The sequence below is a fragment of the Panthera onca genome, chromosome A2, assembly GCF_046562875.1.
Source record: "Panthera onca isolate mPanOnc1 chromosome A2, mPanOnc1 haplotype 2, whole genome shotgun sequence".
In the NCBI taxonomy this organism is placed as follows: domain Eukaryota; kingdom Metazoa; phylum Chordata; class Mammalia; order Carnivora; family Felidae; genus Panthera; species Panthera onca.
Window position 1 is genome coordinate 157,079,060 of NC_138340.1, and position 27,773 is coordinate 157,106,832.

Below are 27,773 nucleotides of genomic sequence, written 5' to 3' on the forward strand. Positions count from 1 at the left end.
CTCCCTCCTCCCCTCCCTTTTGCAGAAAAGCTTAGATATGTAGTTGTAGATTTTAGAAGGAAATATCCTTTCTTGGCCTAAGTTTTGTGCAGTGCTGTGACTTCTGATTTCATCTTCCTTTCTAACTCATATATGCTGGTATATCTTTTTAATTTATTTTTTCCATTTAGTTTTCCAGTGGGTGTATTTGTAAATCGTAATTCAGATTTTTAGAAGAAGTCAGGGACCAAAAACAGAGTCCAGGGATACAGTCCATTTCCCAGTTCCTCAAAAGATAGTGGTGCAGATTGGGGTCTCCCTACCTGCTCCCTTACAAACACGCATACGCTATGCCAGAGCGCCCACTCCAAGGTCCACGGGCTTCCGAGTGAGGCCTCTTATGACAAAGCTGCGTGCTAAAGTTTTGATTCAGAACTCCTCATCAGAACTCGACTCAGAGCAGCTTTCATCTCGTTGTTCCGTAGACTGTAGATGAGCGGGTTCAACATAGGTGTCATTACAACATAAAAGAGCATCACCACCTTGTCCTGCTCGGCTGAGGCTGTGGAGTGGGGCTGCATGTAGGTGACCAGGGCCATCCCGTAAGACATGGAGACCACGGTGAGGTGGGAGGCACAGGTCCCAAAGGCCTTGCGGCGTCCCCCAGTGGAGCGGATCCGCAGGATGGCTGCCACGATGTAGGTATAGGACAGTGAGACGAGGCAGCATGGCACCAGCAGCACTACCACGCTGGAGGCCAGTATGACCACCTGGTTGAGGGTGATGTCCACGCAGGCCAGGCGGACGAGTGCCAGCGTCTCACAGGCCGCATGGTTCAGCACGTGGTGCCCACAGGTAGGCAGACGCATGGTGACCACCGTCTCCACTGTAGAATTCACCAGGCCTACAAGCCAAGAGACAGCTGCCAGGCCTGTGCAGCACCTCGGGCTCATCACTGCCACGTAGCGCAGGGGGTCACAGACAGCCACGTAGCGGTCATAGGCCATAGCGGCCAGCAGCAGGAACTCGGTACCCCCCAGGGCCAGTGAGAAGAAGAGCTGAGTCCCACATCGGGTGAAGGAGATGGTCTTCTTCTCCAGGAGGAAGTGCACCAGCATCTGGGGGACCCCACTAGAGGTGTAGCAGATGTCCACCACTGAGAGGTTGCAGAGGAAGAAGTACATGGGCAGGTGCAGCCGCGCGTCCAGCCCGATCAGGAGGATGACGAGCCCATTGCCCAGCAGGGTCAGCAGATAGGCGGCCGCAAACAGGACAAAGAGTCCAGCCTGGGTCTGCCTGTCGCTGGAGAGCCCCAGGAGGACAAACTCACTTTCCCAGGTCAGGTTGTCCCTCCTCATGGAGCAGGGGGGCTGGGCTGCTGGGAGAGGAGCAGAGTCAGAGAGGGGCAAGTAAAGGTCAGACTTTAGGAGTCGGGGATTAAGCCATGAGCCAGGACTTGAGCCGCAATAGGGACACCTACCCTCCTGTTCCCTTAACCTAGGTGCTTAGGGAGAATGCAGTGAAAGAGCCGGAGGAAGGGGCACCTGGGTTCTCAACTAGACTGTGAGGTTCTCAGGGTTAAAGTCCCTATTCTGATCATCCTTTTGTGGCTAGGATCCAGCACAGTTACAGTTACATAGGAAATCATTCACTGTGGAAGGAAAGATAGAGGAAAAAAAGTGGTGGAGAAAGGGTAGAAGGAAAGACAAAAAAGAATGTAAAAGAAAAAGAAAAACTAAGGAAGAAAAGTTTGGAAATCGGAAAAGGAGGAAAGAAAGTGGAAGATAGGGAGGAGAGCAGGATGTGGTTTTAAGCCACAGCCTCTGTGTGTGCCAAGGACCTGTGCTGGACACCAGACACCTGTCTGTGAGCAAGATTGAAGCAGGAATCCTGCTTTCTTGGTTCTTATAACTTAATCAGGGACCCCAAGATTAAATTAATAATTACAAAAATTAATTATAATTGTGCTAAGTACTTTGAAGAAGAACAAGGTTACTAGTTGGTAAATTAAATCTGTGGCTGTAATTAAATTACCACTGATTATGTCTTCTCAATAATGTGCAATTTACATAGTAAGTTGCAGACATTTATTTAGATGTTCAAGTAAATGATTAACAAAATAATGTAATGAAGGCCTTTGGAAACCAATGATACATATTACTGCTGATACAGACTGACTGAAATCCACTGAATCTTTCGGGAGGAATGAATTCTCCTTTCTCAGCTAAGATTGTGGTGGATTTTCTCCCTTCCAATGTGCTGACTGGCCCAGTGTAAAAACAGATTTAAATGTAATCTGAAGGTGTATTTCCTGTTCTTAAAATAGTTAACAAATCAATTAACTCAGTTATTAAAAATACTTATTGAGTATACAGGGTACTATGTTTTCAACCACCTTCCGGCATATAATGCCTTTCAACGTTAGGAATTTGTGTTTAGAAAATCAGCAGTGCAACAGAATCAAATAAGAAACTTTGAAATTGGATCTTGGTAAAATCCGTGACAATCCAACAAGACAATTAAACAGAGGACAAAAGGAATACATCAGTGTTAAAACCAGCTTGGAGCCACAGAATCAAATATAATAGAGCTGAAAGTCATAATCCAATTGAGATGTCCTCTGGCTGGAAACCGTGGCCCGCGAGAGAGCAGGGAACCAGGGTGGAGCAGGCCTCCCTCGCCTTCCCTTCAGCCCTGGTCCCAGAGTGGTTGGAAGGCATCACTGTCGAAACTAAAAATAGAAACTGACTTTAGATTCTCAGGGTTGGTGACCTGGTTGTAGAGCCAGAGGATGGTGGCTGGGTTCTGAGCACCACCCCAGGGAGCCTGTGGCTGCCCACCAAGCTGGGTCCTTGTATCAGCAGAGGAGGTAACTCTGCTCTGATATATGATCTGTAGGCTGCCAGGCATCCAGAATTCTCCCCTTCAGAGTCACTGCCATGGATCCAGATTCCCTTCGGAAGAACCCTGTTACTATATAAGAAAATGAAGCATGTAAGAAGTGAAGGAACCATAGACATCATGGATTCCATCCATTTCATTTTGTGGACAAGGAAGCCAAGGAACAGGAGTAAGGTGGTCGGTCCAGGTATCAGATTTCCCTGGGAACCACGCTGGAACCACATTTAAGTCTACACTGCACATTCTCAGCTCTCCCTGAGCCAGGGAGTGAGGGGTCGGAAGGAAGTTGTGGAAGGCAATGGACTAGGAAGGGAGGCACCTGAGGAATCTTAGATGGGAGGCCCAGGACAGCTCTCTTGCCATGTAGAGAAATACTGTGTAGTGAGTGTGAAAAGCTTTGAATGAGAAATCAAGGGATCCAAGTTCTAGTTTGCCTCTTCCATTAGCTTGCTGTGTGCCCTAGGCAAGTTACTTGACCTCCCTGAGCCTCAGTTTCTTCATTTGAAATGTGGGACAAATAATAATGCCTATTTCACAGTATCTTGAGTAAGATCAAATGAAGAAATTAACGTGAATGCGCTTTGTAAAGGACTAAATAAACATAACTGGCTGTTGTTATTACACTCAGCAAGTCCGTTTCACCAAAGTAAATTCTGCCCAAGTGATAAGAGGACAAAAAACAATATGAATATGTGCTATAGAGGCCAGAAAGTTAACAGAATATAAATAAACATAAATCCCCATTGTAATAAATCCTATTGCCTAAATATTACTTAACTTACTGAAGACCCTGCTTCAGTAAGTGAAAAATTAAGGTCAAGGGTTTGTCTATACCTAGTGGGTAGTACTATGCTCTATGTGCCGGATGAGCTCAATACCTTTTTTTCTTCCAATAAAATTTTGATGCTGCTTTTATTTATTTATTTAAATTAAAAATTTATTTTTGAGGGACAGAGAGAGAGAGGCAGAGACGGAGTGCAAGCGGGGGAGTGGCAGAGAGAGAGGGAGAGACAGAATCCAAATCAGGCTCCAGGCTCTGAGCCATCAGCACAGAGCCTTGACGTGGGGGTCAAACCCATGAGCTGTGAAATCATGACCTGAGCTGAAGTCAGATGCTTAACTGACTGAGCCACCCAGATGCCCCTTTGATTCTATTTTTAGATGGTGATAAACTTTTTTTTTTATTAATAGATGGTCTTGTTCTCAGCTCTTTGGGATTAGAGAATTTCATTCCACTTTGCTTGACTTAGTGAACATTTACTGAGCACTGAGTAGTGCCTGTTCCCATGACAGGTGCTGGGGTAACAGGATATATAATACAGCCCTGTCCCCCTCTCTAAGAACTCAGCCTGGCAGAAGGATAGAGAGGGTGAATTATCATGACTTTTACTAGAGTTTTCAAAAGAAGCTACCAAGTCAGGTAAGTGGAGACAGAGTCAGACTATGGAAGTAACCAGGCAGATATGTAGAAATACTAAAGTAGAAGCAAAGAAACAACCAGTGCATTTGCTTCTTGAAAAAGTAGATGCAGTTTAAGGTGCACATAGTAAGGAGACTTCTTGGGTGTCAATCTGTATCAATAAACCATCTAAATAACCTTATAAACCACTACCTTTAGAAAAAAAAATTTTTTTTAATGCTTATTCATTATGGAGAGACAGAGAAAGACAGAGCTCGAGCATGGGAGGGGCAGAGAGAGAGGGGGACAAAGAATCCAGAGCAGGCTCCAGGCTCTGAGCTGTCACAGAGCCTGACACAGGCCTCGAACTCACAAACTGCAAGATCATGACCTGAGCTGAAGTCGGACGCTTAACCAACTGAGCCACCCAGGTACCCTGTAAGCCACTATCTTTTTGAGCCATAGTTTCTTCATCCGCAGAATGAGCAAATTAGGTAGACACCAAGATTTCTCCAGCTCTAAAGATCTGCAGTAAGTGAATAAATATAAGCTATAGTTTGAAGCAATATAAGAGGGAAAAAGAAATTCTTCAGTCTTGAAGAAGAAATGCATAGTAGCTTGTGAGACTATGGACACTAAGATATGATCGGTTACTGGGTTTGGGGATCAAAGCATTCGTATTGCACGTAACTATTTGGGGAGGTGCCACTAAATGAGATCAGCTTGACTTAAAAACCAGAAATTAAGGAAATAGTGAAGGAGCCACACAGAAATGGGAGAACCACTTGGGTTGTCAGGGCTTCTTTCCACAGTCGGGCCCAGGTAATTCCTAGAGTGGGATGACCCTTAACAAGCCTACCTTAGTTCCCCTAAGGATTATGCTTCTTAATGCTTGAGAATATTCACCTTCCTCTTAAAAAAAAAAAAAAAAAAAAAAAGGGACGCCTGGGTGGCGCAGTCGGTTAAGCGTCCAACTTCAGCCAGGTCACGATCTCGCGGTCCATGAGTTCGAGCCCCGCGTCAGGCTCTGGGCTGATGGCTCGGAGCCTGGAGCCTGTTTCCAATTCTGTGTCTCCCTCTCTCTCTGGCCCTCCCCCGTTCATGCTCTGTCTCTCTCTGTCCCAAAAATAAATAAAAAAAGTTGAAAAAAAAAATTAAAAAAAAAAAAAAAGATAAGCTTATGTGTATATTTGGTTCTTATAGTAATTGAGCTCTGCCCTTCTGCATTCCTTCGTATGTCCAATATAATGCAAACGTCTTGAGGCCAAGAAAAGAGATTGATCCCTTTTGACCTCTACTCTTCAGTGTTTTCAGTATGTGTCTATCTACTGAGCACTTCAGTTTATACTGTTGCTTAGGTGACTGACCAAGACTGAGGACTCTATTGAGGGGCTTGAAAGCAGTGGTTGCATTATCTAGGTCATGGGAAGAATCCTCCATTGGCTCAATCCTCCATGGAAAGAGCCTCCAACTATAATAGTGAGAAAAACACAGGGGAGGATGCCAGGGCTGTCCCGGCTGCTCCCAGGAAGTTGGGCTCTGTTCTCTCCTCCTCTTACCCTTCCCTGTGGGGGACTCACCGAGGCTACTGCGTGCTCATCTCCTGCATGGAATTCCTTTTGGGTGACGAAGTGACACGTTTCTCAGGAAGTCCTTGAAACAGTTGTCCGTCCTGTTCTGGGGGGTGGAGGTTTTACTCTGTCAGCCTCAGCTACTAACTTTTCAGAACCTAAGAATCCCCAGAGGGCAATTACTTGCTTTTGGTGTGTTCTTTATTCATCTCCGTCCCCAGCTACTTCCCTGCAGCCACAGCTCCCCACTCTTCCCAGTTCCCGATGGGATAAGCAATCTGAAAACATTTTATCTCCACTTTTAATTGTCCTTGTAGTTCCCACACTGATGAGCCCTTCTCGGATTTTCGGGTCTTTCACTGCCCTTCAAGTATATGGCATTGTTAGGGACTTTTGGCTGGAGTCAAGAGATAGGAATATTCACTTTGAGTTGTTGGAAAGGGATTGAGATTAATTGGGAAAGAGAAGAGGAACTGTAGTTTCAGAGTCTGAGCTCCTTTCTAAGTGAAGGAGACAGGTGCACCTTTTCTCCTCTTCCCACACAGCTGGTTTTAGTGACCAGGGAGTGGTAAGATACAGAGTAAAGCCATCCTGTCTGTGGCCTGGAAGCAACTGAGAAATCTCAAGTTCACAGTCATGAAAATATTTCTGTAGACTCCTTAGTGATCTCCAGTATCACATTTCTGTTGAGTTGGGTTTCCTTTGCATATTCTCATACCAGAAGTTTTTCTGGCTTTCACTAAGCTTGATCTCCTCGTTCTGGATAGTCTTCCACAAAGTTTTAATGTCCCTACTGGACTTCCTTAGAAGGAGCAGAGAAAATAATGGGTCAGGATGGGGTTTTATTCCCAGTACATAACTGTTTCTACAGTAATAGAACATAGGTCTTTGGTAAGATGGGAAGAAAAAACAGAGATGTTATTAGCAAGTAAGTCATTAGAATTTGTCTATAATAGTTGATAATATCAACAAGAAAAAGGTTTAAGTAGCTTGAAGAGTTTGTTACTCTAATGACAATGGGCCAATGGGGGACAGTAGTTTTACTTCGTGTTCTTCCCTTAGTTCATCCCTGCTCCTTCCATGGCACAGCACAACTCAAGACACAGAGGACCTGTGGCTGTCCTAACCTCAAGGTCCATTGAAAGCAAAACCTGATCCGACCCTCTGGGTGAGAGTTGTGGCCTCAAGTTGAGGAGGATGGCGGGGGTAGAAAGATGTCCGAAGGCACCCTGATGGAGAAGAGAAAGAGTGACACCTGACTGGTAGGCTTTGGGATGCATATCAAAGGTAGACTTAGTGCGGTCTGACGTAGGTGACCCAACTATAAAGGAAAAGAACTTAGGGGTGCCACCTTCGAGACAACATAGTATGTGATCATCTAATGAAAATATCTGTTTTCTGGTGAAAAAGAAATGCATCTTTCCTGTTTTTCTGAACCCAGATGATATGTAACTGGATGAAAAAATTAGATTGGAAAATTGTAGGTTTGGTATGATTCTACATTGCATAAAATAACATGCATACAGTTGGATGTATATAAATACAGAAACATAGAAAACTGGATGGGGGGGTGCCTGGGTGGCTCAGTTGATTGAGCGTCCGACTCTTGATTTTGGCTCAGGTCATGATCTCATGATTTGTGAGACTGAGCCCTGTGTCAGGCTCCGTGCTGAGTGTGAAGCCTGCTTGGGATTCTCTCTCTCCCTCTCTGTCTCCCTCCCCTACTTTTTCTCCCCCCCCCTCCTCCCCCACCTCTTTTTCTCTCTCAAAATAAATAAACATTAAAAAAAGAACTGGAAGGATGTTAAAAAATATCAATAGGTTATTCTGGTAATAGGTTTATAGGTATTTTTATTTTTGTTCATCTGTATTTTGAAAAATGTCTAAAATAAACATATTTTTCTAATAAGAATCTCAGTGACATTTGGAAATTATTATTAGACGTAGCCTATTGAGATAGGAATGCTGGGAAATCAGCTCACTGGCTCAGGTCTAGCACTACTGAATGGCCTTTGAGTAACAGGGGTAGGTGTTAGGGTAGAAGGAAGATACTACTGTAATTCTGTGTCAGGAAAGTAGATATAATGACAGGTTTTATGTCATTGAGACCATGAAGGGTAGATCTGTAAATATCCTATGGTGGTAGCCACTCTGGACTAGGGACAGGACAGTTGTTTTTTTGCTCCAGCTTTAGTATAAATGGCTCTGTGACTTTGGACATGTCATTTGTTTTTTATTTTTTTATGTTTATTTTATTTAAAATTTTTTTTTAGTATTTACTTTTGAGGGACAGAGACAGAGTATGAGCAGGGGAGGGGCAGAGAGAGAGGGAGACACAGAATCTGAAGCAGGCTCCAGGCTCTGAGCTGTCAGCACGGAGCCCGACGCGGGACTCGGGCTCACAAACCGTGAGATCATGACCTGAGCCGAAGTCAGATGCTTAACCCACTGAGCCACCCAGGTGCTCTTATTTATTTTTTATTTTTATTTTTAGTAGGCTTCGTACCCAGTGTGGAGCCCGATGCAGGACTTGAACTCATGACCTTGAGATCAAGACCTGAACTGAAATCAAGAGTCAGACGCTCAACTGACGGAGCCACCCAGGCACCTCTGGACATGTCATTTAAATTCCCTGGATTTCAGTTTTGTGATTTGTGAAAAGAGATTGGGTTAGACCTCCAAGGATCCTGCAGTTCTGGAAGTCTCTTTACTAGTGTGGACATTACAGTATTCAGCTTGCATCCTAGATACGGAGGTCTGAGACTGGAGTCACAGGATTATGGGTTCCAAACTGTGGTCTTGAGGAGCTAGGAGTAGTTCTCTCCTTTGAGCCTGATCCACACCAGGAATTTCACTGACCAAATCAATATTTTATGCACTGTTTAGATCCTGGCCCTTGGAGATGATTCACTTCCTGCATTGTCTGTCCAGCCCCAGACCTGCTACTTGTCAGATCTTTCTCTTCACTCTTTTGGAATCGTACCACCCCCACCCGCCCCCCTACCCTCTACTTCTCTACCCTCATATCTCCTTGCCATAAGACTTTCCTGTTGCTATGAATAGTTTCTTCACCTCTGAACTACTATATCTTGTTCTCAGTTATACACATTTCCCATTCAATTCCTTCCACTCAGAGGGGTTTGTTTTGTTTTATTTTGTTTTGTGTGTTTGTTTTTACCAGAATTAGCTTTTCCCCACCTTTCCCCAGTGAAATGTCAAGAGGCACTTTGACAGGAAGCAGGTTACTCAGGCTGATGACTACTATACTTGACCACAGGTTCGGTAGCCTTGGACACAGCTTATCACTAATTAGTTCTGCCATGACAGGTTCTGAATACTGCTCTGCTTCCTACCTCTACACACTAGGAAACATTTTTAAGTGGTATTTCGGTGCTTTGGTCTTCTTCCTGTGCCTAATCAAGTATGTGACTCGGGGGAAACCAATTAGGTGGCGGTAGTGAGGATGAGAAAGAAAGGTTTGGCAACTAATGTTTAATGAGTACTAAACACTTTATAAGAAGCTATCTCCTTGAAAATTTGTGTAATTTCCTTATTATGTGTTGATATTGGACAGGTACAGTACAGCCTTTTTTTAAGAAAAGAAGTCTTCTCCTAATAGATTGCTGGCACACACATGGAGTCCAGAACAATCTTTACTTCAAGATCAACTTGCCTGTCTGATAGAGTAACAAATTTAAACACATTGTTCATGGGTGTGTTCGTTCAGTGAGAATGTAGCTTCCTTGTTTTCAGTAATGATCTTCCTAAGTCTGTATCCTGGTGGGTAGTATGGAAGGTGGGGGGAAAGCAAACAATATAACATGCCAATTAAAAATATCTTATTTTCCGGGGCATCTGGGTGGCTCAGGTGGTTGAGCATCTGACTTTGGCTCAGGTCATGATCTCGTGGTTCATGAGTTTGAGCCCCACGTTGGGCTCTGTGCTGACAGCTCGGAGCCTGGAGCCTGCTTCAGATTCTGTGTCTCCCTTTCTCTCAAAAATACGTAAACATTAAAGTAACCTTTAAAAAAATCTTAGTTTCCTACAGCGTAAACAGTCTCTTTTGACTTAAAATAATCTTTCCAAGTAAATATTTAATTAGTTCAGAATTCTCCCTTTGATCAGAATGGTTTATTTCTTTCTCTCCTTTTCTGGAGGTGACCTCTGTGTATAAGAGGAAACCTGGTACCAGGGGAGACACGGCGGGGCTTGGGGTGGAGGCTATAGACTCACTCCTGTCTCATGCTGGTTCTGGTGCTGGTCTCTGCGGTCGGGTAGCTACTCTCATCTGCGCATATGTACATGGCCTTTCTTTGAGAGTCTAGACCTTGCCCGCGGCATCCGCTGTTGAAGTCTGTGGCTGAGGGACTCATGGACTGCTTGTTGCCTTGGCATTGTCAGGACTCAGTGGCAGTCCTTTTGTTGAAATGCTCCTGCTTCAGGGTTTTCTGATGTGATCACCCCAAACACACACATACACACACGCACACACACACCCCATCTCCAAGAACTGACTGGTTCCTTTTGGGGTCCTGACTTAGGAAGTTTACTTTGTGGTCCCTTTTCTCCAAAAAGCTGATCCTCCCTTGGCAGGTAGTCTGGTTCTGCACCAGGCACGCAGAAAGGTGGGGTGTACATGCTGCATCGTAGGGGCTCTTCCACTGCTGCTCTGCGGTCCCTTGACCTTCTTGGAGTTTCTGGGCCACCTTGAACAATCTGTCATTTGGAATTAATAAAGATAACACTATATTAGTCTAATCCTCCCGAAGTATTCTCTTATGCTATTTTTCACATAGTGCCCATCTTTCATAGGGAGTCAGGTATCTCTTCCTTTCTCTGTTCAGCTGATCACACCTGCCCCCAGTGGACCAGTTAGACCTTTATTTTCAACTCCATGCGTTTCCATTGAGGAAATTCTCCCAGCTTCTCTCACCATGGGCTCTTTTAGTCACTGTGCTCTATATGCATCCCAGCCCTGATCTAGCATTCAGTTTCTTCTTCTTGGCCTTTGGCCTGGGTTGCCAGTCAGTCTGTTGCATTCTGCTCCTCCAAGGATACAACTGAGTAGGGCTATGGACCGTATGGGTCCAGGGGGTGGAGGAATTAGCCACGACAGGTCTGACTGCAGGACTAAGTAGCAGTGTGACAATCAGATTGTGGGCACTAAACCTAAGGTATGTGAAATATTTTGCTAAAGGAGCCTGTTTGATTTTTCTGGAGCGGTCCTTCTCAGTTCCCCTAGCCTGGTGTGCGGTTGGCCCTAAGTGGGCCTGGGTATTGCCATGTCCTAGGGAATGAGGGAGGGAAACATTAATATGTCACATTCAGGTAGGCACAGATTTGGCCAGAGCTGGACAGTTGGTAAAAAATCAGTGGAGATGAAAATCAATACATGCCTGATGTCAAATCTTAGGCTCTTTTCACTAGACCATGCCTCCTCCACCATTCCTCCCTTTCTGAAATGACGTGGTTGCAGATGAAAGAATGTGGAGGTTTCCTGATGCTCTGACATTCTGAAATTCTCTACAGAGAGATTAGCAGAAGGGGAAGCAGTATCTTTCTGCTTCAGGGTCTTTCCCATTTCCCAATTAAGCAGAAACAATGTCTATTAATATCAACAAGAACAGAGAAAAGGGTTCTGACTGCGTGTTTCCTGCTACTCTTAGATATAGTTGCTTCCTGGCCTGTGTACAAGGAAGCTGACTTGCTTTTTGTTTCCCTCTGGAGTCTTCTGGCTCACTTCCATGCCTAAACATTTGCCTCAGTTTTGCCCTAACTAATTTTGGATCCTGTGGCAAGCTAAATAATGGCCCCCACTTATATCCACATCCTAATCCCTGGAGAATATGAATTTTACCTTCTATGGTAGAAGGGACTTTGTGGATATGATTAAGTTAAGAATTGGGAGATGGAGAGATTATCTTGGATGGTCCCAGGTGTGCCCAACGTTGACACTAGCATGGGGGGAGGCAGGAAGATCTTTCCGAAGCAGAAAAGGATGTGTTGATAGAAGCAAGAATTTGCGGTGATGTGAGGAAAGTCACAAGACAGGAATGCAGGTAGCCACTAAAAGCTAAAAAAGGCAAGAAGAAGGGTTCCCTTCTGAAGCCTCTAGAAGGAACAAGCCCTCCCAACACCTCGACCTGAGCCCAGTAAAATTGATTTTGGACTTCTGACATCCAGAATTGTGAGAATCAATTTGCGTTGCTGTAAACCAGCAAATTTGTGGTAATTTATTACAGCAGCAATGGGAAACTTAGGCAGATTCTAATCTCTTCCCTCCCTCTCCATCCCCAGGTTCCCCTGGCATTCATTCACAATTAATAATGTTTCTGCCTTGTTCTCCATACCTTGCCTTGCCTTCTTGCCTCTAAACTTCTTCCTCTCCATTCCTATCTCTCAGACTGTGGACTCTTGTTTTTAGAATTTTCTGATCATCCACTCTCCCAATAGATAGTACAAATGAGAAACTCAGCTTTCCTCAGAATAGGTGATTCTGATGGCAGCTTTGAGTTCCATGACGAGGGATGCCTCTCGCCTGCTCGGTTTAGAGGGGCCTCCCATGTGGTGAGGGTGGCGTGTGGGCCTGTCTGTGCTGAGCTTCTTGCCTCCCTTGGCCCTGAGCTGGGTTGGTTCTGGACACAAGACACAACACCCAAGGGGCTTACTGATGGTCCAGGTCCCGGGGCCATTTTACACCATGATAGCTACTTTTGAAGACCAGGGGATCTTCATCCCTAATCATCCCCGCCTGTTTCTCCAAAGGCTCTGCAGCTTGGATAAAACGCCAGTAAAATGGACTCCATCTCAGTTTTCTCTTTGTGTGAGAACAATCAGATCAGTGCTTCACGTCCATACCTTCCAAGGTGAAGGGCTTGCTTACTTTGCAGAGTTTTCAAAGAGAGTTTCTAAAATCAATTGGTGGCTCTTGTCCCACCCCCCAGCCCAGTATGAAGGGGTTGAAATTGAAGAGGAGGGAGAAGAGATTGGAGAAAAGAATTTTTTTGGAGAGAGCTGGTAATGAGTGTTTGTCGTCCCTCACCTCCATGTGTAAGGGATGGCGGGGGGGGGGGGGGGTTCCCTCCACCTGAAGCCATTCATTGTCTTTGACCAGTCAGTTTGTACCCTTTGAGTTTGGGAAGCTACAGACTGGCAAGAGGAAAGGCGGCTAGAGAAGCTGGAGAAGGCAGAGGAGAGAGGGAAGAGGGCTACGGGGCAGTAAGTGGAATTTCTTCTGAAGGTACAGCAGAGACGCTCAAGTGTTTCTTGTTGACCAGAGGTGAGCTCCATGGAAGCGAGCTGGCCAGTGTCAGTTTGACTCTTTCCCAAGAGAGTACTTGGAGGGGAAATGTGACCTTAACAGAGGGGTAGACCCTCAGATACCCAGAGGTTGAGGGACCTCAACGGCGGATACCCAGAGGTTGAGGAAACTGTATGCAGTTGGTCGGTGGAGGGGTGGGGGAGGGGGAGGGGGTTGGTTGCCGGGAGGAGCAGAAGCTTTGTCTACATCAAGGGAGCCGCAGTGAGCCCGGGTGGAGAATCTCCAAGGAAACTGTGAAGTGCTTCTCAGTTGCAGCCAGCTTTGGGAATCTGCTCTCAAACGGCACCCTTGCTGGTCAGCAAAGACATTTCTGCCCCCTACCTGTGTCATCCCCTGCTCCGACCCAGGAAAAGTCAGGAGTGGTCTAGAGGAGGTCAGGCCGGGGACAGAGGTGAGGAAGAAGGCCAGAGAAGAGTGAAGAAGCCCACCTTCCTAACGTAGACATCTGAGTTAAGGGGAGAAGTGTTGACTTGGAATGAGGTTCGCAGTTTTATTTTACATTGGACTGGCTACTTAAAAAAATACTTTTATTTTTATTAAAAATTTTTTTAATGCTTATTTTTATTTTTGAGAGAGAGAGAGAGACAGAGCGTGAGCAGGGGAGGGGCAGAGAGAGAGGGAGGCACAGAATCAAAGAAGGTTCAGGCTCTGAGCTGTCAGCACAGCTGACACGGGGCTGGAACTCACGAACCATGAGATCATGACCTGAGCCGAAGTCGGACGCTCAACCGACTGAGCCATCCAGGCGCCCCTATTTTTATTTTTATTTTTTAGAGAGAGCACACTCAAGCACAGGGGAGGGGTAGAAGGAGAGGGGAAGAGAGATGGGGGAGGGGAGAGAATGTGCTGTGAGCACAGAGCCTGACATAGAACTCAATCCCAAACCCCAAGATCATGACCTGAGCTGAAATAGAGAGTCGGACTCTCAACCAACTGAGCCACCCAGGAGCCCCTGGACTGGTTACTTTTAATACTGAAATGATAATGTTTTGGGGACTGGAAGTGACTGGAAACCTTTGTATTTTCCAGGAGGAACCAGGGCATTTATGCTCCATGTTATAGATTTAGTCCAGGGGTGGGGGAATCTCCACAGTGCAGGTTTGAGAGTATGGGGGTCAGAAGGAATAAAGTTTGTTTCAGCTAATATCCTGAGAATTCAGGATGTTCAATGAGCCAGTTCTTCTTAATTTCCAGAACATGATAGACTTGAGATCTGGTGATCTGAAGCCTGGAATCTCGTCTTGGCCATGACCTTTTCCCAGGATTTTCAAACCTGTTTCAGTCCAGATGGACTCTGTGTAGCCAGAGGTGTTTTATCTACTTAGCAGACCATGGCCCAGCTGAGGCGCCAGCGCCTGGTGGCTAAGAGTGCACGTTCAGAACTCTGAATGCCTGTGTCTGAATCTTGGCTCCCCTCCTGTGCATTTATGACATTGGGCGAGTTAAAGTCTGTTGCCTCAGTTTCTTCATATGTCAAATGGGGAGAATTATAAAATGAAAGCCTATGTTCTTTCCTCTCCAGCAGGTGATTAAACATGATTTGAGTTGGTTCTCACATTTTTCAGTATTGGCTGGGACCTGGCAGATGTCACATGATTGTTAGGCTCTCAGGATTAAATGAGATGGTCCATGTACAGCACTGAGCACAGCGCCTAGTCTATGGTGAACCCACAGACAGAAACAAACAAACAAACAAACAAACAAACAAATAAACAAAACCAAAGTTTTTTTGTGTTTGAATACTGCCAACACCTTTAGAAGAAAGGTGCTAGTCAAACCAGTGCTACAAATAGCAACTAAATTTTTCCCCTCACACATTGACTTTCGTCCTGTTGAGCCTTGTAAACTCAATTTTTTCTCATTTTCCCTTTTGCAAAATACAAGCTGTTCCAACAGTTCTGCATCACAACCAAAGTGTTTTATGCCGCCCTTGGGAGTTTGTGAGAGATGTTTCGAAAGTAACTTTTTAGAAGCTTCCGTGGTTGGAGTTGCTCCCCCAGCTCTGCGTTAAGTGCAGAAAGCTTCAGAGCTCCTGGCCCATGGAGCTGTGGACGGCAGCTGGGGCTGACCCAGAGGCTAGATGCCAGCTCGAGAAGGCTTCTTCCAGCTGGTGAGGTGGGCATGGGGACGCTGAGGCCAGCAGGGAGGTCAGGAAGGACAGTGAGTATAGGGGCTGGGAATGAGCAAATACAGGTCCAGAAGCTGTCCACAGAGACAACAAGAACCCCTTGTCATCTTGCCTCTGCTCCTGTGAACAGTGAACCTACTGCCGGTGTCCTAAAGAAGAGGTGCAGCTGCAAGGGTGCTTTCCTGGAAGCTGCCTTGGGGACTTCTTCCCTCTCTCCATCTGTCTCCAAGTCCAGTGGGGGAAAAAATCCAAAGAAATCGCTCAGCTGCCGTAAGAAAGTCCTGTGACTTTCCTGCTCTGATCTTGCCAGATGGGGCTTCCACTTTTTCTTATGCTAAAAAAGGAAAAACCTTACATTTGTGTTTTTAATTACTTTCCAGGAATTTCACGAGCACTATCTCATTTGAGGAAGGAGAAAGCTGAAGCTGAGTTGGGCTAGATAAGTTTTGCTAATGTCAAGTATTTCTTGGTCTGACTCCAAGGGGTCTGACTCCAGTTTATATTAGATTGGCTCTTTGTTTGTTTGCTTCAAAACATTTATTAGTGGCTAAATCCAACCACCTAGGCAAAGTCAATTTTTTTCTTTTTATTTAGTTATTTATATATTTTTAAAGTTTATTTGTTTATTTTGAGAGCGAGGGGCAGAGAGAATCCCAAGCAGTCTGTGCACCACCAGCGCAGAGCCCAACTTGGGGCTCAGACCCATGAATCGCAAGATCTTGACCCGAGCCAAACCAAGAGTTGGGCGCTTAACCAACTGAGCCACCCAGACACCCCTATTCTTTTCTTTTTATTATTTTTTTTTTTTAATTTTTTTTTTTTTAACGTTTATTTATTTTTTGAGACAGAGAGAGACAGAGCATGAATGGGGGAGGGTCAGAGAGAGGGAGACACAGAATCTGAAACAGGCTCCAGGCTCTGAGCGGTCAGCACAGAGCCCGACACGGGGCTCGAACTCACGGACCGAGAGATCATGACCTGAGCTGAAGTCGGCCGCTTAACCGACTGAGCCACCCAGGCGCCCCTATTCTTTTCTTTTTAAACTGAAGTTTGGTTGACACAGAGTGTTACATAGTTTCAGGTGGACAATGTGTGATTCCACAACTCTGTATATTATGTTGTGCTCATGACAAGTGTAGCCACCATCGGTCACCATACAGTGCCACTGACTACATTCCCCGTGTTGTACTTTTCAGCCCCATGACTTCCTCATTCCATAACTGGAAGGCTGTCTCTCCCACTCCCCTTCACCCATTTTTGCCCACTCACCCAACTCTGCCCCTCTGGCAATCATCAGTTTATTCTCTATATTTATGGGTCTGTTTCTGCTTTTTTGTTTGTTCTTTTTGTTGTTGTTGTTAGATTCCACTTACAAGTGAAATCACATGGCATTTGTCTTTCTCTGACTTATTTCACTTAGCATAATAATTCTAGGTTCACCCATGTTGTCTCAAATGGCAAGATCGCCTTTTTTTTCCCATTCTTTTTTTATGGTTGAGTAACATTCCATTAAATCTATATATCTATATCTATCCCATCTTTTTTATCCATCCATCTATGGATGGATATAGGTTGGCTCTTTTAAAGAATCTAGTGGGAGCAGTGCTATAATCATTATTTACAGCACCATCATGAAACTCATTTAAAATCCTCACTACCAATTTGAGGTAGCAGTAGGATCAGTGGAATGATTTTGAAGGCTTCTGCTTATGAAAGAGATACTCATTTAGAGAAAAAGAAGATATCTATTTGAAGCACCCTTGAAAAGCAATTTTAAGATAACTAGATTGTCTAAGTATTGACTCTAAAGTTCTACGAAAAAATAACAAAATGCTTATTAAAGCTATCATACTATTTTTAAAAATCAAGGATATCATACAAGGTTATGCTTTTGTCTTTTTTTTTTTTTTTTTATTTCTATATGTACCTTTTATGGTTGGGAGCCTTGCATTCAGAATAGGGACTGTTTGGGATGCCTGAGTGGCTCAGTCAGTTGAGTGTCCTACTCCTGATTTCAACTCAGGTTATGATCCATCCCAGGATCCCGCATCAGGCTTCAGGTTCTGAGCTGAGCGTGGATCCTGCTTGAGATTTTCTCTCTCTCTCCCTCTGCCTCTTTGCCCCGTTCATGCATTCTCTCTCTCTCTCTCTCTCTCTCTCTCTCTCTCTCTCTCTCTTTTTCTCTCAAAATTAAAAAATAAGGGGCGGCTGGGTGGCTCAGTCAGTTGAGCATCTGACTTCAGCTCAGGTCATGACCTCACACTTCGTGAGCTTGAGCCCGGCGTCAGGCTCTGTACTGACAGCTTGGAGCCTGGAACCTGCTTCGGATTCTGTGTCTCCCTCTCTCTCTGCCCCTCCCCCAATCATGCTTTGTCTCTGTCTCTCTCTCTCTCAAAACTAAATAAACATTAAAACAAATTTTAAAAACCCAAAAAACTTTAAAAAAATAAAAATTAAAAATAAAAAAATAGGGACCATTTATCCCCATTTTATAAGACCTTAAAGTATTTATTTCACCACTTTATTTAAAAAGTTTATAGTACTTTTAATTTATGGTTCATTTCTGGCCATGTAGAGGGTTGATATAGTGACAATTTTTGGTTAGAGAAGTATCTGCTTGTAATGCTTATTATAATGTTCTTTTAGGAAAATACAAGTTCCAGCATATACCTCCTGAAAATATAAACTTCCAGGAATATTATAATCAAGTAGTTTTTAAAAAACTTAAGAGTAAATTTCTTCTGCTGAAGCTTTTATCATGTAGGAAAACATTTTATCAATGATGAATGATTTTCAGGTTGAGTAGTGACATCAGACAAAGCTGAAATAAGCCCATATTTTGCAAACATAACCACATTGTAGCTGAACCTCCTTAGACTTCCTTCTCTAAGGATTGCATCCTCCACATGAACCATAAATCCCAGTGCCCTGACGGGTGATTGATTTCACTGTGGAGTGTAATAGATTGAGGGAGGGAGGGCTACCTCACATGTCAGAGAGCAAACCTTCCTAAAAATCACACTAAATGCCTTAATTTTCCCTTGAAATCCTTAACGATGCTTTAATGCCAGACACTGTTGTAGCACATTTACTCTATTAGCTTTAATTATTACATCAGATAATGGGAGACAGGTACTAATATCAACTCCAGATTATCCAGTGAAGACTCACAGGTCCAGGTCTGGAGAGTAACTTATCCAAGGTCACAGTTAGGAATTCAAGGGGCCAGGATTCAGACCTAGGTAGCCTGGCTCAATACCCCAGTAATGATCACAGCATTGCCACTTTTCTCCCAGAAGGCCCACCTTGGCTCTATAGCTGCCATGCTCCAGGAACATTCAGTTGAAGGACTTTACTTCTCTCTATGTGGATGTGTGTTTTAATTATAATGGCAGAATGGATTAAATTCACTCTGTTGTTTCCCACAAGGGCAGTGACTCCTTTAGGGAACAACTGAAGTTTGGAGACAACGTGGACCTTTGTGGTACGGCCTTAAGACCAACACACCAGGCGCAGCCAGAGGAGGAAGCAGACCCTGCAGGGGATGTGGACACCAGATGGATTAAGGAAGATTGTATGGTTAGGAGTCCTTTTCCTCTCGTTATAATGTGAAGAAGGTACATTTGCCCATTGTCAGGAGGATCATAGACATCTTAGCTCTCTAGCATGTAGGACTGGAACGTCAGAAGCTCTACGTAAAGATTTAAGTCATTAATAGGAAGGCTGAACTGTTACCTACATCTCAAATTTCTTGAAGACTTGTACTCCCCAAAGAGCTCCACAAATATTACTTCTGTAAGTGGGACTTAGATTGATTGGGTGTGGGAACTGGTCTCCTGGACAGAGGAATTTCATCAAAGATAAATAAGCATCTTCCATGTTTAGTTGACCTTTATCCGGCCTTGATGACCATGTTCTGGTTCCCTCCCCTCTGCCCTTGTAACCTGCTTGTCCCATATCTACCTAGCTTGGGGAATTATCACTGACTGGGAACTGTGATCCTCAGTAATCTAGCTACCTCCTCCCCACTTGAAACTTGCCTCTTCAAGGAAAAGACCATGTGCTATCAGAGAAATGGGAACTTGCCTATCTTAAAGATGTTTGTATGCTCGAGTTCAAGCCATGGCAGAGAGTAGCAGGAAAAAACGTGTGAGCTATCTGAGGAGTGGGTGAAATGGACCTGGAACTCAATCAGGATTACATTTAAGTGGGACGAGGGCAACATCTGATGCTGAGGGCGGAGGTTCTCAACCTTTGTTGCACCTCAGAATTACCTAAGGGATGGCTTTTAAAAATTCCAGTTCTCCACCTTCACCAAGACCAGTTCAGTCAGAATCTCTAGAATTTTGGTCCAGACATCGGTATTTTTAAAGGTCTTCAAGCGATTCCATTTTTCAGCCGAGTGAGGGACCCACTGAAATGGAGGTATTGTGGACAGAGGATAATTTCTGGCTGAGTCTGGCTCTGATGAGGAAGTCGCAGTGGCCCGAATGTGAAGAGCTGTGGGGTCGCCGTCAGCACTTGCAAGTGCTCACAGGTCTGTATTTGAGAAGTGACATATGCTGTCCTGGGAATCATCTTTAGAGCCCGTGTTTGTATCTAGCTCTTTAAGGTGTAAGGTTAGGTTGTGTATCTGAGACTGTTCCTCCTCCTTTAGGAAGGCCTGGATTGCTGCTTCCCTCTTATGACCGCCTTTGCTGCATCCCAGAGGTTTTGGACTGTCGTGTTATCATTTTCATTGGCTTCGTGGACTTTTTAATTTCCCCTTTAATTTCTTGGTTAACCCATTCACTCTTTAGTAGGATGTTCTTTAGTCTCCAAGTATTTGTTGTCTTTCCAAATTTTTTCTTGTGGTTGATTTGGAGTTTCATAGCGTTGTGGTCTGAAAATATGCACGTTATGGTCTCAATCTTTTTGTATTTGTTGAAGGTAGAGTCCGTGCTTGTATCAGTCATGTTTATTATTTTCTGTACTTTATGATGTTTTGATGTCTTGGGGCCTTGCTGGCTGAGGATAGGCTGCTCTTCCCAGAGATAGCTAATTCCTAGAGATAGCAAACCGGCTTCCTTGTGAGTGTGCCTTTCCTGTGCAAATGGACCAGCCCAAAGCCCATATCCCCAACCACCTCCTTCATCTAACTCTTCATGTGTCAAACCACCAGGCTACCCACCCTGTCACCCCAGGGCCAAGTCAGCTAACTCAGACAGCTAGAGACCACTGTGATAGTCCAGAACCCCCTAAAATCAGTCAAATGATCCAATCCTAAACGAACTCAAGCTTTCCTACTTTGCCTCGCCCATTCCTTCCCACAGAAATCACAATAAAGGCTCAGGGCCAGGCTTTCTCCTCTCTCTCTCTGTCTTGCAACTGCCCCAGTAACTAAGAAGCTCTTTTGTCAAGGGCAGTTGTCTCTGTGTCTGTTACCTTACCATATGGGATTAAAACAAATCCAGGGTACAGATCTTGAAAGTGTTAAGGATTTCAGCATTTACAATGAAATCCAGGGGCACCTGGGTGGCTCAGTTGGTTAAATGTCTGACTTTAGCTCAGGTCATGATCTCATGGTTGGTGAGATCAAGCCTTGCATTGGGGTTCTGGGCTGACAGCACAAAGCCTGGAGGCTGCTTTGGATTATGTGTCTCTGTCTCTGTCTGTCTGTCTGTCTCTCTCTCTCTCTCTCTCTCTGCCTCTCCCCTGCTTGTGCTCTGTCTCTCTCATTCTCTCAGAAAATAAATAAATTATTTAATTAATTTATTTATAATACATTTAATTATCATTAATAAGTATTAATAAATTTAATAAATTTAATTATTACTAAATATTTTTATTTAAAAATAAAAAATAAAATAAAATAAAATGAAATCCAGGGGCACCTGGGTGGCTCAGTTGGTTAAGCGTCTGACTTCAGCTCAGGTCATGATCTCGCCGTTTGTGAATTTGAGCCCCGTGTCAGGCTCTGGGCTGACAGAGTCTGGAGCCTGCTTTGGATTCTCTGTCTCTCTGTCTGCCCCTCCCCCACTTATTCCCTCCCTCTCCCTCTCTCTGTCCCTCTCTCTCAAAAATACATAAACATTACAAAAATTTAAAAAAAGAAATGAAATCCAAGGTTACTTCCTGCTCTAGCAAGTGATTGCGCATGATTTGAGTTGGTTCTCTATAGTTTTTCAGTGTTGGCTGGGGCCTGGCAGCCATTGCATGATCTCTGGGCACATGGCATTTGTAGTTGTGGGCTTTGCTGTTTGTCTGCCAAGACTTTGCACATGCTGAGGCTTTTGCTGAGGTTTGTACAGGTGAATTTTGTGCTCTTTGGGCTGGATTAGACATCCCTAAAATTATCTCTGGCTCCAATACCATGTTATTTCTAGAAACAGTAGTATCACCTGGCACTGCTAACTACTCCATCCTTGAAATTCTCTTTCCTTGGCTTCCATGGCGCCCTGCTATATTGGATTTTCTTCTACTTTTCTGATTGCTCTTTTTAAAAAAAAATTCTCTCTGCATTCCTCCTCCGATGCCTAGCCTTTATTTTTAGTTTGAAAGCATTTACTGAATAAGTAACACATGTATGTATGCAAGGAGGGTATTCAGTGAAAAGTAAAGATCTGTTCCACCCTGTGCTCCAGTTCCTCAGACTTTTAATTTGGTTACAGATGTGTGTTGGTGTGTGTGTGTGTGTGTGTGTGTGTGTGTGTGTGTGTATGTAAAATGTATAGGACATATACAGGCACATGATACATACATACACACATTCCATGTGTTTTAATATATAAATGCTGTCAGACCATAATATTGACTTATTCACTCTTCCATTTAGCAATTTACTGAGCACCTACTCATGCCACACACTGTTTAGGAACAGGGTAAACACTGTGGTGAGCAGATAATTTTCATAGAGTTTATATTCTGTTCGGAGGGGCAGGTAAATAAAACATTAAAAAAGATAATTTCAAATAATAAGAGATGATTAGAAACTAAAGCATGATCACGTGATGGCAGGCAGCATGGCAATATTACATAGGGTGGTCAGTGAAGGCCTCTGCAAGGAGTGAATGTATGAGTCCGGACAGCATCTGAGTGATGAGGAGCCAGCCTGTGAGGATTCGTGGGGAGAGCACGGGAGTGGAAACCACAAGTAAAAAGGCCAGAGTCACGGATGGCTGTACTGTATACTGCCCTGCACCTTGCTGTTTCACTCACCAACATGTATGAGATGGTTCCATATGTGTCAGATAAAACCGCTGCTTTCTTTTTTTTAATTTATTTTGAAAGGGAGAGAGAGCGCACATGGCAGGGGCAGAGAGAGAGAAGGAGAGGGGGAGGAGAGAGTGCGCACACACATACTAGCAGAGGCAGAGAGAGGGAGAAAGAGAATCCCAAGCAAGCTCTGTACTGTCAGCACAGAGCCCGACACGGGCCTTGATCTCGTGAACTGTGAGATCGTGATCTGAGCCGAAATCATTATGTATTAATGAGATGGGCCCCTTCCATACGTTAGATATGGAAGTTTGTCTTTTTTCACTTTGCTTAAGCTAGTGTCCACAAGTAAAGCTGCTTTACATCTAATTAACAAATTGTGTGCTTTATGTCATGCTTAGACAGTCCATCCTTCAGTGTTGGTGTTCCTCATGATCTTGTTTTGGAGCTGCTCTGTTCCTCCTCTGTCTCTTACTCTGAGCTTCGCAGCCATGTCAGTTGCCACTGATGAACTGGTGATTTCTAAACGTGTTTCTTGAGCCCAGATTCTCCTGACTTATACCCAACTGCCCACTATACAGATCCATACCTCATATCAACTTTCTCCGTACTGAACTCACCACCTCCACCTTGTCCTGCCCTCAGACTGGTTACTCTTCCTGTGCCCTCCATCTCAGGGAGCCCGGACCGTCATCTTTTCTAGATAGCCCATGTCTATCTGATACCTCTTTCTCTTTTATCCCTGTTCAGTCTGCACTAAGTTCTATTATCTCTGCCTTCTAAATAGTTCTCCAGCCTGTCCACTTCTCTCCATTTCCATTACCACTTGCCTAAATGGGCCAACATTATCTCCAGCCTATATTTCTACATGAGCTTCCTTGTAAAGGTCCTTTTTGTCATGTCCTTCTCTAGTTCCTTCTTCACGTCATAGTCAGTGTTTATATTGGATCCTATCACTCCTCTGCCAGAACATCTTCAGTGGCTTTTCCTTCTTTTCCTTCTCCTTGTCCCTACCCTTCTTTTGTCTCCTCTTTCTTCTTTAGGGTCAAGTCCAAACTCTTTAATGTTGCTTGTACCACTTGTGTGCTCTGGTCCCTATTTGTTTGTACCTGTAGCATAATCTCTTAATACTGGAAGTATGCACCCCTCAGCCACACCAATTAGATCTAGTCCCATCAACAAGTTCCTGGAGTGTTCTTTGGACTTGGGGCGTTTGCACATGCTGTTCCCTCTGCCTGGATGCTCCTTTCCCAGCTGTCTTTATCTGGCTCTGCTATTCCTGCTTGCACTGAGGTCCTGCACATCACTTCTTCATAAGCTTTTACTAATGCTCCTACCATCCCAAGTCTAGGCTAATCGTTAGCACAGTGTCCTGTATTTTCCCCATCATAGTACCTGTCACATGATAATGCAATGCCTATTTATTTTCCCGAGTGCCCTGGTAGATTTCAAATTGCACATGGGCTTCGTCTTCATTCCTTCAATAATTTGGATTGAGGTGCTAGAAATACTGTGCCATTTTGATTACAGTTGAATCCTGTCTAGCTGTTGGCATGGAACCATCACTCAATAAACAGCTGTTTATTGCACATACAGATGAACGAATAACTTCTGGGATTTTCTTAGTGTAGTCTGGCATCTGTACTTAAGGTTTTGTGCCAGTTTGTCCCTTTAACACACCAGGATATACTAATGTAACATTGTTGAGAAAGTCACATCCAGGGATTTTATGTTCTCTGTCAGTTTTACATGACATTGTGGATTAGTAATTCTTCCTTTCAATGTCTCCTTGCTGTGTCTTTGACAGCAATATTCCCTCCAAGTTTCTGGTGGACTAAAGTTCCTTGGTGCATTCCTACCCTCGTACCACACAGGTATATGCTGGATCGGCCCCCACAGAGCTCACTCTAGTTCCTCTTCATTCCTGGACTGTTGGTGAGGAGACAGTGTTTAGGCAAGTGGGCTCAGGCTTTCATCTCAGGGATGGGGGGTAACAAGTCTTTATGATTCACTGAGCAGGCCCCCAAAGTGTTCTTAAGTAATGCTTGTTTCTGTATAAAAGTAACATCCATTGAGAATGATTAGGAGAAATTTGGAAGGTACACCATTAGGAAATAAAAATCACCCTTAATCTCATCACATGGGGAGCAATTGTTAGCTTTTTGTTAACGAGGGGTAGCACCCACCCCATGGTCTCGGTGGCCATCTATAAATCCAGAGCTCCCCTCCTCTTGGCTCTGCACTCTGGACAACCATATTTGCCTCAGTCAGCATCTGCACTGGTTGGTCCAGGGCAGCATTTCAGCTACACAGATTCAGCACCAGCACAGATTCAACACCCATCACCACCCTCCCAGCTTGCTCCTGTTTTCTCGTTTCCAGCAAATGGAGCCACCGTCCACCCAATGACCCAGATTAGAGATGCTCCTTAACTCCCCTTTTTCTCACGCCTCCATATCCAGTCAAGGTTCTATAGTTTCCACCTCCTGCCTGTCTCTTGACTCCATGCCCCTAATACCCTGTGTCAGTCCTCTGGTCCAAACCCCTTCACCTTTCTCCTGGAATAGGGCAACAGCTCCCCAGACAGACCTCCATGTCCCTAGATCCTTCTCTACACTATGGCCACAGTGACCACACAGGAACAGTAGGTCATCATGTCACCCCATGAGTTCAAATCCTTCCGCTCTTTACAAGGTCCTTCCCCAAATACCCAGCCCCTGTTGAATCATTGCTGCTGGACCTTCTTCACCCTCCTCTTCTCCTGATTGACCTCTAGTCAACCTATAGTTCTCCATTTAGCCATCTTTGTCTTCCAGGAAGTTTCCCCTGACTCTCCTCTCCTCTCAAAAAGTCTAGCACAGAAACTCCTTCTCAGGAGCCACCTTATCCATCGCCCCTTCACCGCTCACATTTTCCTCCCACTCCATCTGTGAGCCCCTGCGGCCATGAGTTGTGCCTTCTTCGTCATGTGAGCCCATCACCTTGCACAGGCCCCAGTGCACGGGGGGAACTAGCAAGGACTGATGGGGCCACTATCTGCAGGCCTGGGGATCTCTACCATGCTGTCTTTGGCCACTGCTCAACGGAGGGGTGGAGAATGGGGCACCTGCCCCACAAGGAGATCCTTCTTGTGTGGACGCTTTTCCAGGTTCCCTTTCCTGAATCCAGTCCTTGAGGCCCCCCTCGTGGTGTTGCTGACACAGACACCTCCTGACAGAGTTAGCTTTAGGGAACGGAGCTGCCCTCTCTGGCCTGGTCCCTGCCTGCTTTCAGGGCTCGCACAGACCTTGTCCCTGCCGCCTCTGCCCCAGCACCCGGCGGATGGCGGTGGTGATCTCACGGTTGCGCAGGCTGTAGATGAGCGGGTACAGCAGCGGCGTGATGTTGGTGTAAATGAGTGCCAGCGTGCGGTCCCGCCGTGGGGAGTAGCTGGCCTTGGGCCGCACATACATGAAGGTGGCACAGCCATAGTGCAGGAAAGTGACGGCCAGGTGCGAGGCGCAGGTGGAGGCAGCCTTGTACCGGCCCCTGGGGGAGTGCAGGCGACGCAGGGTGGCGGCGATGGCTCCGTAGGAGGACAGGATGAGCAGCGAGGGCAGCAGCAGCAGCACGAGGCAGGTACCCAGCAGGGGAAGCTCGTCGGCGTAGCTCCGTGTGCAAGCCAGGTCCAGCAGTGCCGTGATGTCGCAGAAGAAATGCACCAGTAGGCGGGAGCCGCAGAAAGGCAGGTGAAAGATTGCCACTGTGAGCCCCACGGACACTGCCAGTCCCCCGAGACAGCAGGCCAGGGCCAGCCTTGCGCACAGCCCTGGGGTCACCACTGTGGTGTAGCGCAGCGGGTGGCAGATGGCCACGTAACGGTCATAGGCCATGGTGGCCAGCAGGAAGCACTCGGCCCCACCCAGCGCCACGAACATCTGCATCTGAACTGCACAGCCCAGGAAGGAGATGGGGCTGCCCCCGCCAAGGCCTGGCGTGGCCAGGTCAGCCAGGGAGCGGGGCACCACCACCAGAGTGTAACAGAGCTCGATGGCTGACAGCTGGCACAGGAAGAGCAGCATGGGTGGTGGGCTGGGCACTGAGGCCACGGCCACCAGGATGAGCAGGTTCCCGCCCAGGGTGGCCAGGTGCACGGCTAGCAGCAACAAGAAGAGCACCGGCCTTAGGTGCGGGAACTCAGAGAAGCCCTGAAGGAGAAAGCCACAGGGCATGGTGGCATTGCTGGGGCTGTCCATGCACTGGCCTGCCCAGAGGCACCTGTAGGAAAGAAACGGGGAAAGGGGGAGCTTGCGAGTATAGTCCCTCCACCCTGCCGCTTGAGGAAGGGCTGGATGGAATTTAGAGGTGGGAGGGGGTAGGGGCTGCAGAGAGGGGGTAGAGTGTCTGGATGCATTTCCAGCCCCACCTCCCCGTGATGGACGTTTTATTAACTTGTGTAGTTTTGTCTCCTGGACTAGAATTCCCAAGGCTGCTTTCTCAACATGCTTTTTCCAAAGAAGCCTTAATTTTAGGCCCTTTGCTTGCAACCTATCACCCCTGACCTCCACCTACAAATGATTCCCTGCCTTCAGACCCTAAGCATTGTTTGGTGGGTCCTGTCTGTAGGCAGGAGTGTTATGCTGTCCTCTGCCTTAGCTCCTCAAGGCAAGAATTGTGTCTTTATGCCCTGCTTCCGTTTCCTCCTCCCTGCCCTGCACTATCGCTTTGAATTGCTTTCTGTGATGTGTCACAGAATCACAAAAACAAAATGCAGATGAAGACCTTAGTGATCATCTCCTACAACCTCATAATTTTAAAAAGGAAAATAAAGCTGGCTGGGTGTGTGTGGGGGGGAGGCTTAACTACTCACAGAAAGCTAGGAAGAGAATCTGCATTCCTGAGGCTGAATCCAGAACTTCCCATGACCCCATACGGGTCACTGGGATCAGTTGGCCAGTTCATATTGATTTAGCCTTAAACAGAGACCCAGGTCTGTGCCAGGTGCTGAGGCAGATGTTTAGGCAGCAGGGGTGGTTGGTTAGAAGGCCTCTCTGGGTGCATCAGGAACAAAACGTCCCTAACATTTTTATTAATACTCTGTCAACATGAGAAAAAGTGATGTGTATCTGTTCTAACTCGCCTTTCAGAGTTAGCAGTACATTCCAAATTTGCCGACTGAACACAATTTCTTTCCCAGAGTCACCCATGACTCATTTGCAGGCAACATTTGGAAAACATTGATAGCCTGTAGGTTGGCTGCAATTGCTGCAAACCTCTGCAGTGGGGAACATAAGGTGATAG

The 27,773-nt window shown here is 45.5% G+C and overlaps 2 protein-coding genes and 1 long non-coding RNA gene across 3 annotated transcripts in view; 1 reads left to right on the forward strand and 2 right to left on the reverse strand.

Moving 5' to 3' along the window:
- LOC144614541 (uncharacterized) overlaps positions 1–27,773 on the forward strand; it is a 110,522-nt gene that overhangs the window by 78,793 nt on the left and 3,956 nt on the right. The gene's annotated exons all lie outside the window — the stretch shown is intronic.
- Positions 396–1,549, reverse strand: LOC132679645 (olfactory receptor 2F1-like). Its single transcript, XM_060633371.2, has one exon. It carries the CDS (start codon positions 1,335–1,337, stop codon positions 396–398), a length of 942 nt encoding a protein of 313 aa, XP_060489354.2. The 5' UTR covers positions 1,338–1,549.
- LOC132677368 (olfactory receptor 10AC1) lies at positions 25,763–26,728 on the reverse strand. Its single transcript, XM_060629214.2, has one exon. The coding sequence runs from the start codon at positions 26,726–26,728 to the stop codon at positions 25,763–25,765; it is 966 nt and encodes a 321-aa protein (XP_060485197.2).

What these genes read in the sequence shown, in the direction of transcription:
- LOC132679645 (XM_060633371.2), bottom strand. Translation starts at nt 1,337, where the DNA reads ATGAGGAGGGACAACCTGACCTGGGAAAGTGAGTTTGTCCTCCTGGGG.
- LOC132677368 (XM_060629214.2), bottom strand. Translation starts at nt 26,728, where the DNA reads ATGGACAGCCCCAGCAATGCCACCATGCCCTGTGGCTTTCTCCTTCAG.